This window comes from Hirundo rustica, chromosome 12, assembly GCF_015227805.2.
Source record: "Hirundo rustica isolate bHirRus1 chromosome 12, bHirRus1.pri.v3, whole genome shotgun sequence".
Taxonomy (NCBI): Eukaryota; Metazoa; Chordata; class Aves; order Passeriformes; family Hirundinidae; genus Hirundo; species Hirundo rustica.
This window is the reverse complement of record NC_053461.1, coordinates 12,077,660-12,091,643: the sequence shown is the minus strand read 5'-3', so window position 1 is coordinate 12,091,643 and position 13,984 is coordinate 12,077,660. Positions and strand designations below refer to the sequence as shown.

At 41.4% G+C, this 13,984-nt stretch overlaps 1 protein-coding gene across 10 annotated transcripts in view; it reads right to left on the bottom strand.

Annotated features, from left to right (window-relative positions):
- The window catches only part of PXK (PX domain containing serine/threonine kinase like), a 36,058-nt gene that overhangs the window by 6,379 nt on the left and 15,695 nt on the right, over positions 1–13,984 (bottom strand). For 7 of the 10 annotated variants that reach the window (XR_005702890.2, XM_040076774.2, XM_040076776.2 and 4 more), the window contains 13 exons: positions 12,289–12,366; positions 12,044–12,117; positions 11,124–11,198; positions 10,203–10,307; positions 9,953–10,054; positions 9,124–9,285; positions 7,734–7,851; positions 7,223–7,301; positions 5,052–5,100; positions 3,378–3,455; positions 2,882–2,968; positions 2,184–2,253; positions 1,257–1,319 (listed from right to left, as the gene is read on the bottom strand). Coding sequence is in view for 8 of the 10 variants with exons in the window: in XM_040076774.2 (XP_039932708.1) it covers positions 1,257–1,319; positions 2,184–2,253; positions 2,882–2,968; positions 3,378–3,455; positions 5,052–5,100; positions 7,223–7,301; positions 7,734–7,851; positions 9,124–9,285; positions 9,953–10,054; positions 10,203–10,307; positions 11,124–11,198; positions 12,044–12,117; positions 12,289–12,366 (1,140 nt within the window). In the remaining 2 variants the exon portion in view is untranslated. The remainder of the gene's footprint in view (positions 1–1,256; positions 1,320–2,183; positions 2,254–2,881; positions 2,969–3,377; positions 3,456–5,051; positions 5,101–7,222; positions 7,302–7,733; positions 7,852–9,123; positions 9,286–9,952; positions 10,055–10,202; positions 10,308–11,123; positions 11,199–12,043; positions 12,118–12,288; positions 12,367–13,984) is intronic. The other 3 variants (XR_005702891.2, XM_040076775.2, XM_040076777.2) reach the window with 1 other exon arrangement.

Sequence of the window (13,984 nt, the reverse complement as noted above, 5' to 3'; positions counted from 1 at the left end):
ACAGTAGTTTTATTGGGGGAAAAAAAAATGCCTTTTAAACATCCGTCCATTTTGGAGGCACATTTCAGCTACTTCCTTATTAAAGCCACAGAACTGGCAACAAATTCTCCAGATCACAGTCAGTGTATCCAGAGAACAGCACAGTTACTGCTCAACACCTAACAGTCATTATCTTGCTCAGGCTAACTGGGAGAAGTTAGCTCCTAAAATACACACTTCTCATGCCCTCAAATTGAAGGAGAAATTACTAATTTGAATTTCAGCATGGCTGATTTGAATTACATCACACAGACTGCAGTGTCTTTTGAAAGACTATCCACAGCAAAGACAAATTTGATTGCATTGCTTGGGTTAATGAGTTGTGCTGTGTAGAAAGTTCCTGGAATTAGAAATCCTATGGCATGAATTACCATAAAAAATGGCAATGCCATGGGCTGCTTCCCCTCTAAAAATGTATTCTGTTAACAACTTCTGTTATTAATATTTGCTAGTGCTCCTCTTCCAGTCTTTCAGACTGAAGCACATCCACTACTGCTCAATATTCAGATTTGTAATTAAACTTTCAGAGCATTTCTATTGCCCACTCAAGCAGATTCTTCACCACTTCCCACCCCTGTCTTAAACATTAGCAAAACTCTCTGCACAGCCACGCAGCAAACTGAAAAACAGAACTGGTCAAAAATAACAGAGGTATTATTTTTAACCCAAATCAATCTTGTTTCTAGACTTGTTTCTACCAGCTACTGGGTTATCAATGGGCTGTAGCAGAACTAGGGAGATTTATGAAGCTCGAGCCACCGAATTTGTCACACCCAAAATTCCTGAAAAATACATCACAGCAGTACAGGAATAAAAAGAACAAAGAAACAAGGGATGAACAAGCAGTATTTCAGAGTCAACAGACCATTAACACCAGAACAAATGCAAACTGCAACACGATGCCCAGAAAATGCCTGGCAAGAAGCAATGGGGATAGGCCTGGAGTAATACAGACTTTGAAGCAAGCACGTACACCCTGGGTAAATCATCTCATGTAGACCTCAAAAAAGGCTATAGTTATAAATAGGTTCTCTATGATCCTCAAAAGAGCACATGCCCACACTCAGGCTGTCACAAGATAACTGTCATCTTGGTGTTCCATCCTTGAAAACCATCATCCCTTAATCATCCTTGGGAATAACACCACCACTGAGGAGCAGAGGGGGATAAAAAAACAACATCAAAAAGATAAACACGATAATGGTTCTTGAACGTACCTGCTGTGGAAGGTGGAGTGGGGGATGATGGAGATGTTAAAGGGGAACTCGCCCCAGAGCCTGCTAAATAAAACAACAGTCAGGTAACTACAGCTGTGACATGGCAGTTCAACACCAGACAGACTGCTGGGAGCAGGCCAGCTTTACTGAGTGACAATCCAATCCTGCTTCCACATCTTGGGAAAGACTCCCATTCATAGAACAGTGCCTTTACAGCACAGGGTATGAGAGAAGCCCCAAAACCACAGGAAATGCACTCAATATTTCTCAGTGGGAAACATTTCTGTTGTTCAGGCTGTTGGATTTCAGCACACAAATTCTGTTCTCCTTAAGAGTTGTGCCAATGCATGGGTGGCACCCCATCTCTCCTAAGAGATGATTTTCAGTCAGCAGCTGTACTCCACAACAAGCTGCTTTTAGACACATTTTAGCCAAGTAAATCAACTCTGGAAATCTGTTCCATAGTACCAACCACGCCTTTTAACTAAATGAAAACTTGTCAAAGGCTCTGTTGTTTTAAAATTTGGCCCCGAAGCAGCAATTTAACACATAATTTTCTCATTCATCTTAACACCTTACTATGATCACCAGAGAGTCTCCCTGAAGACTCATTATTTAATGGCCTAAGTAATGAATGTTGTTGTTATGCAATTCAAATATCAAACAAAATTAAGAGACTGATTTTTTTTTTTTGAGGAATGGGGCACAGAAGAGAAGAGACATTACTTTAAATTAGGCAGCTGAGTATCAACAATATTTTTAAGCACTCAATTTATTTATTATAAAATACCCAAAACAGTGGTACCAGACTTTGGTAGTCAAATATGTAAAGTGTTGGTAATCCTAAATCTTTTCAGACAGAAAATGACAGTAATAACAAAAAACTGACACAACTGTGTAGAAGCAAATTCCCCTCTCTGTAGTTACCTGAGTTATTTGAGTTGCTGTATTTGGCTGAGTGCTCTTCCCCACTTTCATTGGCAGAACGTTTTGACTTCTTTAAAAGGGAGCAGAGGAAATAGAAGATAGGAACGAATAATCACTTTCTATGATAAGGATTGAACCGATACACAGATTTGTGGCAGCCATCCACTGTATCACACAATGCTTTTCAATGCTCAACATCCCCCTCCCCATACCCAGCACACACTGACAGGGTTGCAAGAGCAGCAAGGCTGTTCTGTGCTCAAATACCTGGAGCCAGGCACCAGGGAACTCCAGTGCCCTCTGACCACAAGGGAAAGGAAGAAAGCTGACACACACCCCCTTTCCCAGAAAAGCCCCGTGCAGACAGTGCTGCAGGAGCAGAGTGAAGCAGGCTCCAGCACCACCCCAGGGAGCAGGGCAGAGCAGAGCAGCTCAGCTGGGTGTGAGCTGTGAACCAAGACTGGGTTCATACACCAACCTCCAACAGGCTGCACCGATATGTATGTCAGCTACCACTGTAACTTAAACATTTAGTCAATTTAGTCCTTAGCCAAAGAAGTGAAAACAAGCGGGAAGTAATGCAGAAAAACACAGGAAAGAGCAGAGTCATGGACCTATGGCTAAACCCATGCATGATAAACGTTACAAAAAGAAGCACATCTTTTTTTGTGGGAGAAACCTATTTAAAGATTGCTTACTTTTCGTGCCAAGATCTTCCTTTTCTTTTTTTCTTCTTCAGAGCCGTGATGAGACTGAGCTCTTGTCAGCCTTCTGTGCTGGTGAATCTTCAAAATTAAGTAAAAAATAGAAAAAGACCATATTAAGATCTTAAATGTTTGAAAACAACATTTGGGGTACAAGAAAACACTCTGTAGTCACTTTGCATGTTTGGGTTTCATTTTTTGTTTGGTTTTTTTTACTGTTTCTGATAGAGGATAGAGACTTGTACTGAAGTTAAAATGATCCTCTAACTTAGGAGCCACAACCTGTGAAATTGCACTTCTTAAAATAGTGAGATGCCACACAGTCAACAGCTGCCACACAACTCCTCATATTGCATTTTTGGGAAAGCAAATCTGTTGGTGAAAGCCTTTATAACTGAAAATCACTTTTGAATAAAAACATACTTTCTGCATGCAAAAGTGATAAGAGGAAAAGAAATGTCTGTAGGAAATAAAGAAATGCACACATTACCAATTTCTGTTCTTCTGTTAATCGCTTTTCTATGCATTCCTTGGAGATTTTCAATGCCTCTTTTAGCTTAGTAGGAATCTAATACAGAATGGGGAACAAAATCATAGCACAAAATGTGAGAAGGAAAACACAACTTCACTGATCAAAACTCACTATTCATCTGATCCCATTTCTCACCTAAAGCCCCAAGATGTGAGAAGTGAAGCAGAAAAGAAGACTCTACATGCATGTTTTTCTACTCCAAATCTAGCTACATATCAGCAGGGACAAAGAAACACCAAACCCTGGAAGGGATACCCTAAAGGCAAGGACAGATAACTACTTTGAGACTCCAGTCACATCCCCGAATTTCTATGGGGCAGACATCACAAGACACAGGGCACACCGCCTCCAGGAGAAGCACCCTGGGGCAGGCAGCTCCCCAGTGGGACCAGATGTGACCCCTGAAACGCCCCAGTGCTGGACTGGCAGCAAGGTGCTGATGGTCTCAGTGCTGGACTGGCAGCAAGGGGCTGATGGTCTCAGTGCCGGACTGGCAGCAAGGTGCTGATGGTCTCAGTGCCGGACTGGCAGCAAGGTGCTGATGGTCTCAGTGCCGGACTGGCAGCAAGGGGCTGATGGTCTCAGTGCTGGACTGGCAGCAAGGGGCTGATGGTCTCAGTGCCGGACTGGCAGCAAGGGGCTGATGGTCTCAGTGCTGGACTGGCAGCAAGGGGCTGATGGTCTCAGTGCTGGACTGGCAGCAAGGGGCTGATGGTCTCAGTGCTGGACTGGCAGCAAGGGGCTGATGGTCTCAGTGGAGGACTGGCAGCAAGGTGCTGATGGTCTCAGTGGAGGACTGGCAGCAAGGGGCTGATGGTCTCAGTGGAGGACTGGCAGCAAGGGGCTGATGGTCTCAGTGGAGGACTGGCAGCAAGGGGCTGATGGTCTCAGTGCTGGACTGGCAGCAAGGTGCTGATGGTCTCAGTGCTGGACTGGCAGCAAGGGGCTGATGGTCTCAGTGGAGGACTGGCAGCAAGGGGCTGATGGGCTCAGTGCTGGACTGGCAGCAAGGGGCTGATGGGCTCAGTGCTGGACCGGCAGCAAGGGGCTGATGGGCTCAGTGCTGGACTGGCAGCAAGGGGCTGATGGGCTCAGTGCTGGACCGGCAGCAAGGGGCTGATGGGCTCAGTGCTGGACCGGCAGCAAGGGGCTGATGGGCTCAGTGCTGGACTGGCAGCAAGGGGCTGATGGTCTCAGTGCTGGACTGGCAGCAAGGTGCTGATGGGCTCAGTGCTGGACTGGCAGCAAGGGGCTGATGGTCTCAGTGCTGGACTGGCAGCAAGGTGCTGATGGTCTCACGCAGTGCAATCGGCCTCTGCAGGTACTTGCAATGTTTCCTCTCGCTGCAAGGGACCTGCCTGGCTCAGAGGCTCTGCTCAGAGCATCACCACAGTTACACACATGGGCTCCAGTTCAGCAGCTGCTCTTGAACACCTCTGGGTCACACTGTGCTCCCCTCTAAGCGGTGGCACAATGTTCTCAGGGACAGCGTGGCAAAGGAAGCCAAAAACTGATGGCAATGGCCACAGAGGTAAATGAAGCCAGCTCCCAAGACTCCCTCTGTCAATTAATATGTAGCTACCCACATCCTGGCACTTCCACAAGCATCAGCAAATCAGTGTTCAACTCTACCTTAAACTGTGGTTTCTCAGAGTTTGTTAGCAGGACGTCACTGAATAATCTGTGAGTTGATTAAAAAAAAAGGGAAAAGAGGAAAATTATTCCCAAGAGACAGGCAAAAGTAGAACAAGAGTATTATTGGTAACGGTTCACTTCAACTCCTCTTTCTTCTTTTGCTTCTCTGTCCTCAGTCCTTGGCCAAAGGGTTTCTATGTGCTGGTTTTTTTATTTTCTAAGCACTGCTGTAAAATTAGCAGTACCCAGCCCTCAGAACCCAGCCACTACTTATGACTGAGAAAACTGGTTTGTGTGAGATATTTTGAAAGTGGGGAGAACAGGTACAGTTACCAAAGGCAGGGAAGGGCTCCCCCCTAAAAAGAATACCTTTTCCTTAAAAGTGTATGGATTCTTTATTTAAAAAAAAAAAAAGAAATCCAGGGAAATTATTTTAAATTTCACCTAAACAAAACCATTAGTCTTGTTAAAAAACTTCTCTTAGCATGACCTTTGTCTTAGAATTAACAAGAACATGTGAAAGACCAAGTGAACTTAACGTTTGAAAATATCTGCATTCTTGCCTGTCCTCTACAAAAGGCAACTAAAGCAAATATTGTAATATTTTTGCTCTCCCCTCTATGGTATCAGCAGAAACACCATAAGTGACTAATCCTTTTCCATCCAAAACAAAGACACTAGAGGGCAATGGTAGTCTGAAAATAAACTGATTAGTCCATTTCAAGATACTTTGTCCTGGAGAACATACTAGAAAACTGTCACAGAGAGACCTGAATCCTGGCTCCAAGATAAATATTTGAGTTGCTGTTCATTATGGAAAATTATCACAGGCTTATACTAGAGAAAACAAATTCACACCTAGAACCAAGTTAATCAAGTAGAATGAAAAACTCAGAAATAAAGCAAATTTTAAAATACTTCCAAAAATCCATGAAAGTTCATCCTTGTTTACAGGACTTTCTGACCCTTTCAGATTACATGTTCTTATGGCCATAATAAATAGATATTTAAATTATATTAATGGCTTTAAATTACATTAATTGCATTGCATATCTATGTAGAACACTTTTGTAAAGAGTATTGGTATGAAGGGAATGTAGTCTAATATCTTACATATGAAATACAGCTGGGCATAGATTGTTTATTCAACATCTTTAAACACCTGGATATTTCAGGGTTTTTTCCTACAGTATTTCTCCCCTGCTTACATAGGTTTCTCTACCTCTCGCCTTAAAAAGCAGAGGAGGGGAGGAGAAGGAGGAATTGAAGGCTGCAGTGACTCTTCCCAACCAGGAAATTTGAACCTCAGAGCAGGCTCCATATACACTGCAATCTCTGCTGTGAGATCAGACCCAGATTTAGGGATGGACAATCTGCCACTTAGGAGGTCCCAACTACAGCATCTCACATTAAGAAATAATAAGAGAACCTCCCAGCAGAACCGTGGCTCCACGCTCAGCGTGCTGGTGACACGTCACAGCACGGGGACAGCAATTTCCCTGGAATGCTGTGCCCTACCTGCAGGCAGGATGGCACTGCAGACAGATGTGGGCCCCACTCAGTGGCACACTGACAGTGCTCCCCTTCTGCATGCTGGCCCTGCCCCCATGCCTGCCCTCACCCCTTCACTGCATCCTTGGAGGGCAGCCTGTAAGGAAATTTATTCTGTCTATGCTTCAGAGAATCCCTAAGCCAACCCTGCAAGAAACCAGACAGAACTTCCATACTACATTTCATACCCAGAGCAGGTCTAAATGTCACTGCTGAGCAAAGCAAGAGATGCATTTTGCCAGTCCTAAGTGAACTGATAGCAAAATCTGCTGAAGTAGGCTTGAAGGAGACAGGTAAAAAGACTCCTTATTCTAAATACTTTAAATCAATCTGTACATTATCTCAGTCATGCTTGCATTACTTTAACGGCTGGATTAATTCAAATCATGCTAAATAAAGTGCATATGTAACAGCTCCAACACACCAAGAGACAAAGAAATTTAAACACACATATTAACATGGGATGGGATCTATAACACCTATCAAGCTTCACTTGAGACACATCCCTCAGAACAAGGAGCAAACCATTCCAAAAAGGAACAAGAGCAGAAATTTTCTTCCTCCTAAAATAATTAAAAACACTGCTATGAATATAAAACCAGTAGAACAGGACTTACGGCATCTGTAAGAGCCGTGAGACAGTTGGCATCCCATTCTTCAGAGCTTCACAAGTCAGAATAGACTCCAACACTGACACTACCAAAGAAAGAATAAGAATGAACACATTTTGTGCACAGCAGGATAGCAAATTATTTAGAATGAACGTTTGGCACTGTTGTGTGATGTTCCCCTAAGCATTGCATCAACCAAGCAGTGATGAAGCTCTGTGGCATGTGGTTTTTGTTATAGCATTACTATTGCACATAGAAGCTTTTCAAGAATGTTAGACATGAGGAAAGGGAATCCAGGCATCTCATTACTTGATTAACACTGCTTTATCACAAAGTTTTGTTCATATACTACATATATTTCATGAAGAACACATTTTCTATTCGACAAAATTACTAATTCTTTCTGGTCACAGGGTACAAAGATCTCAGGCAACCATTTTGCAGCCCTTCAGCTTAGGTAAAGTCTAAGAGTGTACCCAGGCTGCTGTGACTGAGATGTTCTGCACTGAATACTAACCAACACACACTGATGGAGCAGGGGGGAAGCTCTCCACTGGAATCGTGTCTGGAGGTCTTCCATAGGTCATTTCATACAGTAAGTGTCCAAAGCAATGAACATCAACACCCTCTAAAGTCTGTGGGACAACAAAATAATAAAACCACAACTTGTTAGTTTTTCACAACTGGTTAACCCAGTGATCTTGCATGTGAAGACAGAAAAGAGGAACCATTAAGGCAGTCCCTAACCACATCCATTTCCCTGCATAACTGTAGCTCAGATGAAATCTTCACGCTACAAGCTAAAGCAGCCTCTGTTGCCTTTCTGCATAAGGTGGTACAAATGGGAGAGCAGTGTAGTCGAGTTCTGTAAAAATGTGGGAAGTAGTCAACTCTTCACAAAGCAGTTTAGAAGTGTGTGGTCCTACACACCAACAGGAGCCCCGACCAAGCGCACTTTCCTAGCTAAGTCAAACAGCAAAGAATAAGATTCATAAAACAACCAGCTGGCACTTTACAGGGAAGTAGATAAAAAGACAGGAAAAAATGCATACCAAACAAACCTAGGAGAGTCTCTTTTGCTCCTCCTTAGGTTTATGCAGGCTGTAGATACATGCTGAGCTCCCAGACAGCATATTTGCAAGATTTCTGAATCATGTTTAAACAGAAGAGGCTCCTCTTACTGTAAGAGGCTTTGATGGCACTAACAGATTTGGACTAACTGTGAACTTGTGATCGTTTCTTTGACAACACAGCAGAACTTGTTTAGCAAGGCCAGCAAGCAGCTCTCTCGTGATGCGGCATAGAATTTATTACAATGAGAGCCCAAAGGCAGGGAATGACGTTGCTCTAACAGGACAAATTTGTTTTCATATTTTAGCAGTAAGATAAATACTTTGCTTTGCAAGCCTGCAGTCAAACAGACACCCATCAAACGAATAAAAATAACCTTTGAGTATCTAGAGATCTGCAAGCATCTGATCAATTTTCACAGTCACCACCCAAGACAGGGCTGATTAATGCTCCCAGCTAAGCACAGGAAAACACCTGTGCTCACTGTACAGACATACAAGTGAAACTGTAATAGCAATATGCACATTCCTATGAAATACAGACCAGGATGGAAAGAGATCTTGGAACAACTGCACTTTACCTCTATTTGTGCTGGCACTCTTGTCATAACACTGCACTCCCCCTCTACCTGCTTACCTTTGGCCTCAGCATCACTCCAGTGTCTACTGTGCAGCCAGCAGTGATTTGGAGGAGCAGGGAAGTGATTTGATGGAGCAAAGCTCAGATCAAAAAAAAGGGGCTTGAGAGAGGTTTTTCTATTCTAGTCAGCTCTCCACAAACAAAGGTTGAGAATAAAGATTTGTATAAGTCAGATGAAGTCCCTGTCCAAACCTTACATTAATTTTCCGAAACTGTGAAAAGTAGGATCGATAAAATGATGGAAGTCCCAACAAGGAATTTTCTAGATCCAGTAACTTGCAGGTATCCCCATCCAACATCACATTGGCAGAGTGAAGATGGCCATAAGGAAATCCTTTCTCATGGAGGAATTTTAACACCTGAAAAAAATCCAACGGAGAAGCACTATCACAAGATGCTGTGATGATCTCAAGATCATAAGATCATCAGCTTAAATGCTCCAATACTAAAGCAGGCACATAATAAATGTGGCCCCGATTTGGAATGCTCACTCAACTTCATCTTCTATTTACAACCTCTTTCTCTGACTATTCATTCCCATTTAACTGGTAGCACTTTTCACAAAACAAATATTTGATGCTGATCCTCAAAACAGGTTTATGGACACCTGCCAAAGAGATCTGGAAACTAAAATTTAAAATTCTACTGAATGTGATAGTTTGAGTTAAAAAAAAAAATTAAAAATACACTAACAACCATGAATTTATGGCACATGTTCTGCAGGCTATGAGTTACTTCCTTCCCTTTCTACACAAGGAACAGACTGTACTATCACCTCTCTCCCATTTAAGCTCCACACATACCAACTGCATTTTTGGGGGCAGTCATAAACGGTCTCACACAAATATATCTAAATTCAACTCAGCAGAATCTCTCAATTTACATTTAGTTTTGAAGTCTGCAGCTGATATAAAGCCTGTGTACTCAGAAGTTTGTCCACTTTCTGTAGCTAAACCAGCTGGGCTCCAAAAAAATAAATTTAAAAAAAAAAAAATCTGATAAATAAAGAAAAAAAAAAAAAAGTACCTCTAATATTTGCCTTCCATATGTTTTTATTTGCTGAAGTTCAAGACCTTGAATTTTTTTAGGATTGCAATACTTCTTCAGGAATGGGTCTTTTGGCTTTGCCTTTAAAAGAAACATAAGTATCATGCCCAGAAAAGTCACTATTTATCTATTGGCTTAGCAATTGATGGCAAACGCTTTTATAAAAAACATGTATGGTCACTCCAATATATGTTCTGCCATTTGAGCTGGGGTATGGGGAAGGCCTTACCTTATAAATAATATCCTTTAGTGTCCCTTTTTCACTGAATGGTCTAATAACCAGCGCTGAAGATTCATTGGCAGTGGCAAAAGTGATTTTGTAAATATAGGGATGCTACCAAAAGAAGAAATTGCAGGTAAATTTTAGATGATGGATTTTTTAAATCATTTGTGTTCAATTCACAAGGAAGAAAAGATCAGCCTGAATTGTATATTTGAAGTAGTGAATTGGATTCTGTCAGTGACATGGAATAACTCAAGTTATTCAGTCTTAACCTGGAGTAAATGCAAAGAAAACTTCACAAAGACATTATTCAATTAACATATAAATTTAAAAAAAAAATTTTCAGGCAGTCTTTCACATGCTTAACATCCTTAAAGAGAGACTCCAGAGACTTTTCTGGAGTCAGTCAAATGCCAGTTTTTCAGGCAGAGATGTCTATTGGATTTATAATGTGGCATTTCACAGGACCTTAAATTGCACACCCTCCACTGCAGCTCTACTAAGGTGATCCTGTCCTGAGTCCAAAGAACTGAAAAAATAATGATACTCGTTCCAGTGCCTCATCCACTACTGTCTGAGAATATCTCAGATCACATGTTAGCAATTATACCTAAACAACACTATCCTAACAGCCTAAAGGTGTTGAGGAGATGAAATAAAAGCTCATGATCTCACAGTACTGCAAAAGAAAAAAATCAAACCAACCACAACACTGAATCTCCTGTAATAATCCTGCAGGATTATTATTTATGCTGAGAACATGTTACCTCAAAGTATATGGGAAATGTAATTAAAAGGTTTACAAACCTTTAATGAAAGCAACTCTAAAATTACAAACTATGTCAACTAGGCTACATGTGCTTTTCCAAGATCAGTCCTTGACACACACTTTTGTGCTAGCACAATTTAAAAATCTCCAGTACTCACAGAACAGGAAGAAAGAAGTTTCACAGCATACTGTAAGTCTCTGTCAGACAAGTATTTATCAGGGCCAAGATCAGCCTGGAAGTAAACAGGAAAAGAATGGCACTATAATACATACTGCACTCCATACAGGTAACGTGATCAATGTTCTAGCCTGGCAAATTAGGACAGATGTTTGAAGGCATTATTTTGAAGAGCAAGCAAGGAAATTATACATACAAAATGAAACCTGAAGAGGCTGAACAAGGCCATGGTTTTGCAATACAGTCTGACCATAAATAATATTACTGCCTCTTTCCTCCCACAGACCTGACATGCATTACTACCACTGAATGAACTTTGCCAACCCTAAACTGGGGGACTGTGTACATTAGGAACTGATAAGGCACCTTCTTCCTCTGCAGTAAGAAAAACTTCCCCCCTCTCCCAGGCTTTAGTGACCTCCACTCTCCAGTGAAGTCTCACAAGCAGCTGTGCTCGTACAACTAACAGGACAACACATTTCAGCACAGGAGCAAAAGCAACTGCTGTTAAGGGAGCAATTCATGCCCCTCTCACCTATTAGTTTGTCAGTATAACTAAAGAACTGAGTTGGAAAACCCATGACTTTAAAAAGGTTCATCTCATTATTTTCAGTGAGCAAATTTATATTGTGGTCAACAGCCACAGCATTACAACCAAAAAATCCTGAGGTGCAGGTTTGGGAACAAACGACCAGGCACAGGAACTTCCAAACTGGATTTGCCACCTGAGGAAAGAAATACAAGAAATTCCACACCACACATCTACCTAAGGGCTTCCCAAAGGTCTCCCAAAGCCTGAGCTCTTCGATCTCTCTCTCTCCATCACTCACACATGGTAGACAAAATCAAACTTTGAGTGAAATTGAGAAAGACTTAAGTATGAAATTAAAGTATAGATACCCAGCTTAACACTAGCCGTTCCTTTGGTTGATTCTTAATTTTCATTAAGAAGTATTTCTTACGTATTCGCCAACCTACAGAAAAAGTAAAGAAAAAAGTCAGCAGCAGCTTTAATTAAACACTGCTAAATCATACAGCTTACAGTCAGGACAAGGTCGGTAAGCAAAGACAGTATTGGAATCTTAGGACAACTCATAGCTGGGAAAAAAATCAGATAAGTTTTCATGCACACGTGCCCTTCTTACCTATGTCTTTTAATGGTTCAGCTACTTCCCACTTTGGCTCTGATCGGAAGAACATTGAAACGTGCTGTAAGGCAATTTCTGGAAAGAAGAAAAGGAGACAAAGAGAAAGAAAAAGAAGAAAAAATGTTAAATGCTTTTAAGACACTATATAATGTAATTATACACACATGAGGTAAGGTTCAATTCCAGAAGGAAGCCTTCAGGAACTCAGACTAAAAGTCAGCGAAATCAATTCAAAAGGAAATCAGACAAAAACACAGTTAGCAGGTATTTGCATTTTTAACCTGGTAACTCAAATCCAGAGAGAAAACAGAGAAAGCACCACTTGAAAAACCTAGTTTACCAATCTCCATTCTATCTGTACTGGATCTACATTTCCAAGTCTAAATCACAGCTCAGATTTCCCACAGTAGGTGCACACAACATTAGGACATCAAGTGTTTCTGCTATATCTGTAAAAGTGCTTTTATCTCTTTAACATCCATCTATGTTGCTATTACTAAGTGTAGTTTATGTAAACTAATTAGTTCTGTTTCACTTTATGTTATTGTGCCTTTTTTGTGCAGGCAGAGGTATTTGGCCAGCTACCATGAGTCTTCATACATTTTGGGGAGCCAAGGGGGAGGACGCTCATCTGGTTAGTGAATTCTCCTGCAGCTGGGAACACAACTGGTTTATTCATGAAGTGACTTGAGGGGAAATCTCAATGAGAAGTGAGGGGGAGAAAGGGAATCATGCCAACATGAATTTTCTTTAACAAGGCATAGAAACACAGCAAAAAGGTAAGGATGCACTGTTCTCTCTGCATTGTATCTTATTTCTTTAGAAATACGCTAGAGAAAATGTACAATGAATATCATCTCTTGGTTCCAGTACTTAAGAAATGACAAACTGATGGTGTCTCTAAAGACCATAGGCAATGACATGGGTCAGCAGCGCACCAGCAACTCACAGGAAAAAAAATCTTGACAAAAGTGCTCAGAATTAAGCACAGAAGTCACAACGCCTCCTTGAGAATTTAAATTGCTTGCTCAGCATTAGCCAGACAAACTGCATCCTTAAAGAGGCACTAAGAATTTACAACTACTGCACAGCTTATCATGTTGGGAAATGCTCTTTGCACTTTGAAGCTGAAGACACAAGAATGTTACATAAAGGGAGAGGAAAAAAAGACAAGTGAAAAGGAAGCAGTGAGTTCCTGCTTCAGCAGGCTCTGCTTCTAAGAAAACAAGCTTTGCATTTTGCAAAGAGCTGTTTTGCTTATGAACTAAATCTGTGGAGTGGGTTTCATCACTAAGAGGAAGTTTTCTCAGTCTGTAAGACAAATATTTATTGATATCCAATAGCTGAAGCAAGACAAATTCAAAGAAGAAACTGTTAGTAATGAAGAAACTGGGATATCATTTTAAGGAATGCAGTGACTTTCCAGTATCTGCAGGAAGAGAGTGTCTGGCTTAGTCTAGCCTTGAAGAAGTACTCAACCCAGCTCAAACAATTAGTTCTAAAATTCTCTCACCCCAAAGCAAGGGTAGGAGCTGGACAAGATAACCACAACGCTTAAAAGATTCAGTGTTCAGAAAATGGGCTGTTTTAACAGAACATTGAGCTGACAAACTTAACTCCACCTTACACTGTGACAGACAAATTATTTCCCAAAAACAACTCTTTTCATTTATTATGAATTGTGAAAAATAGA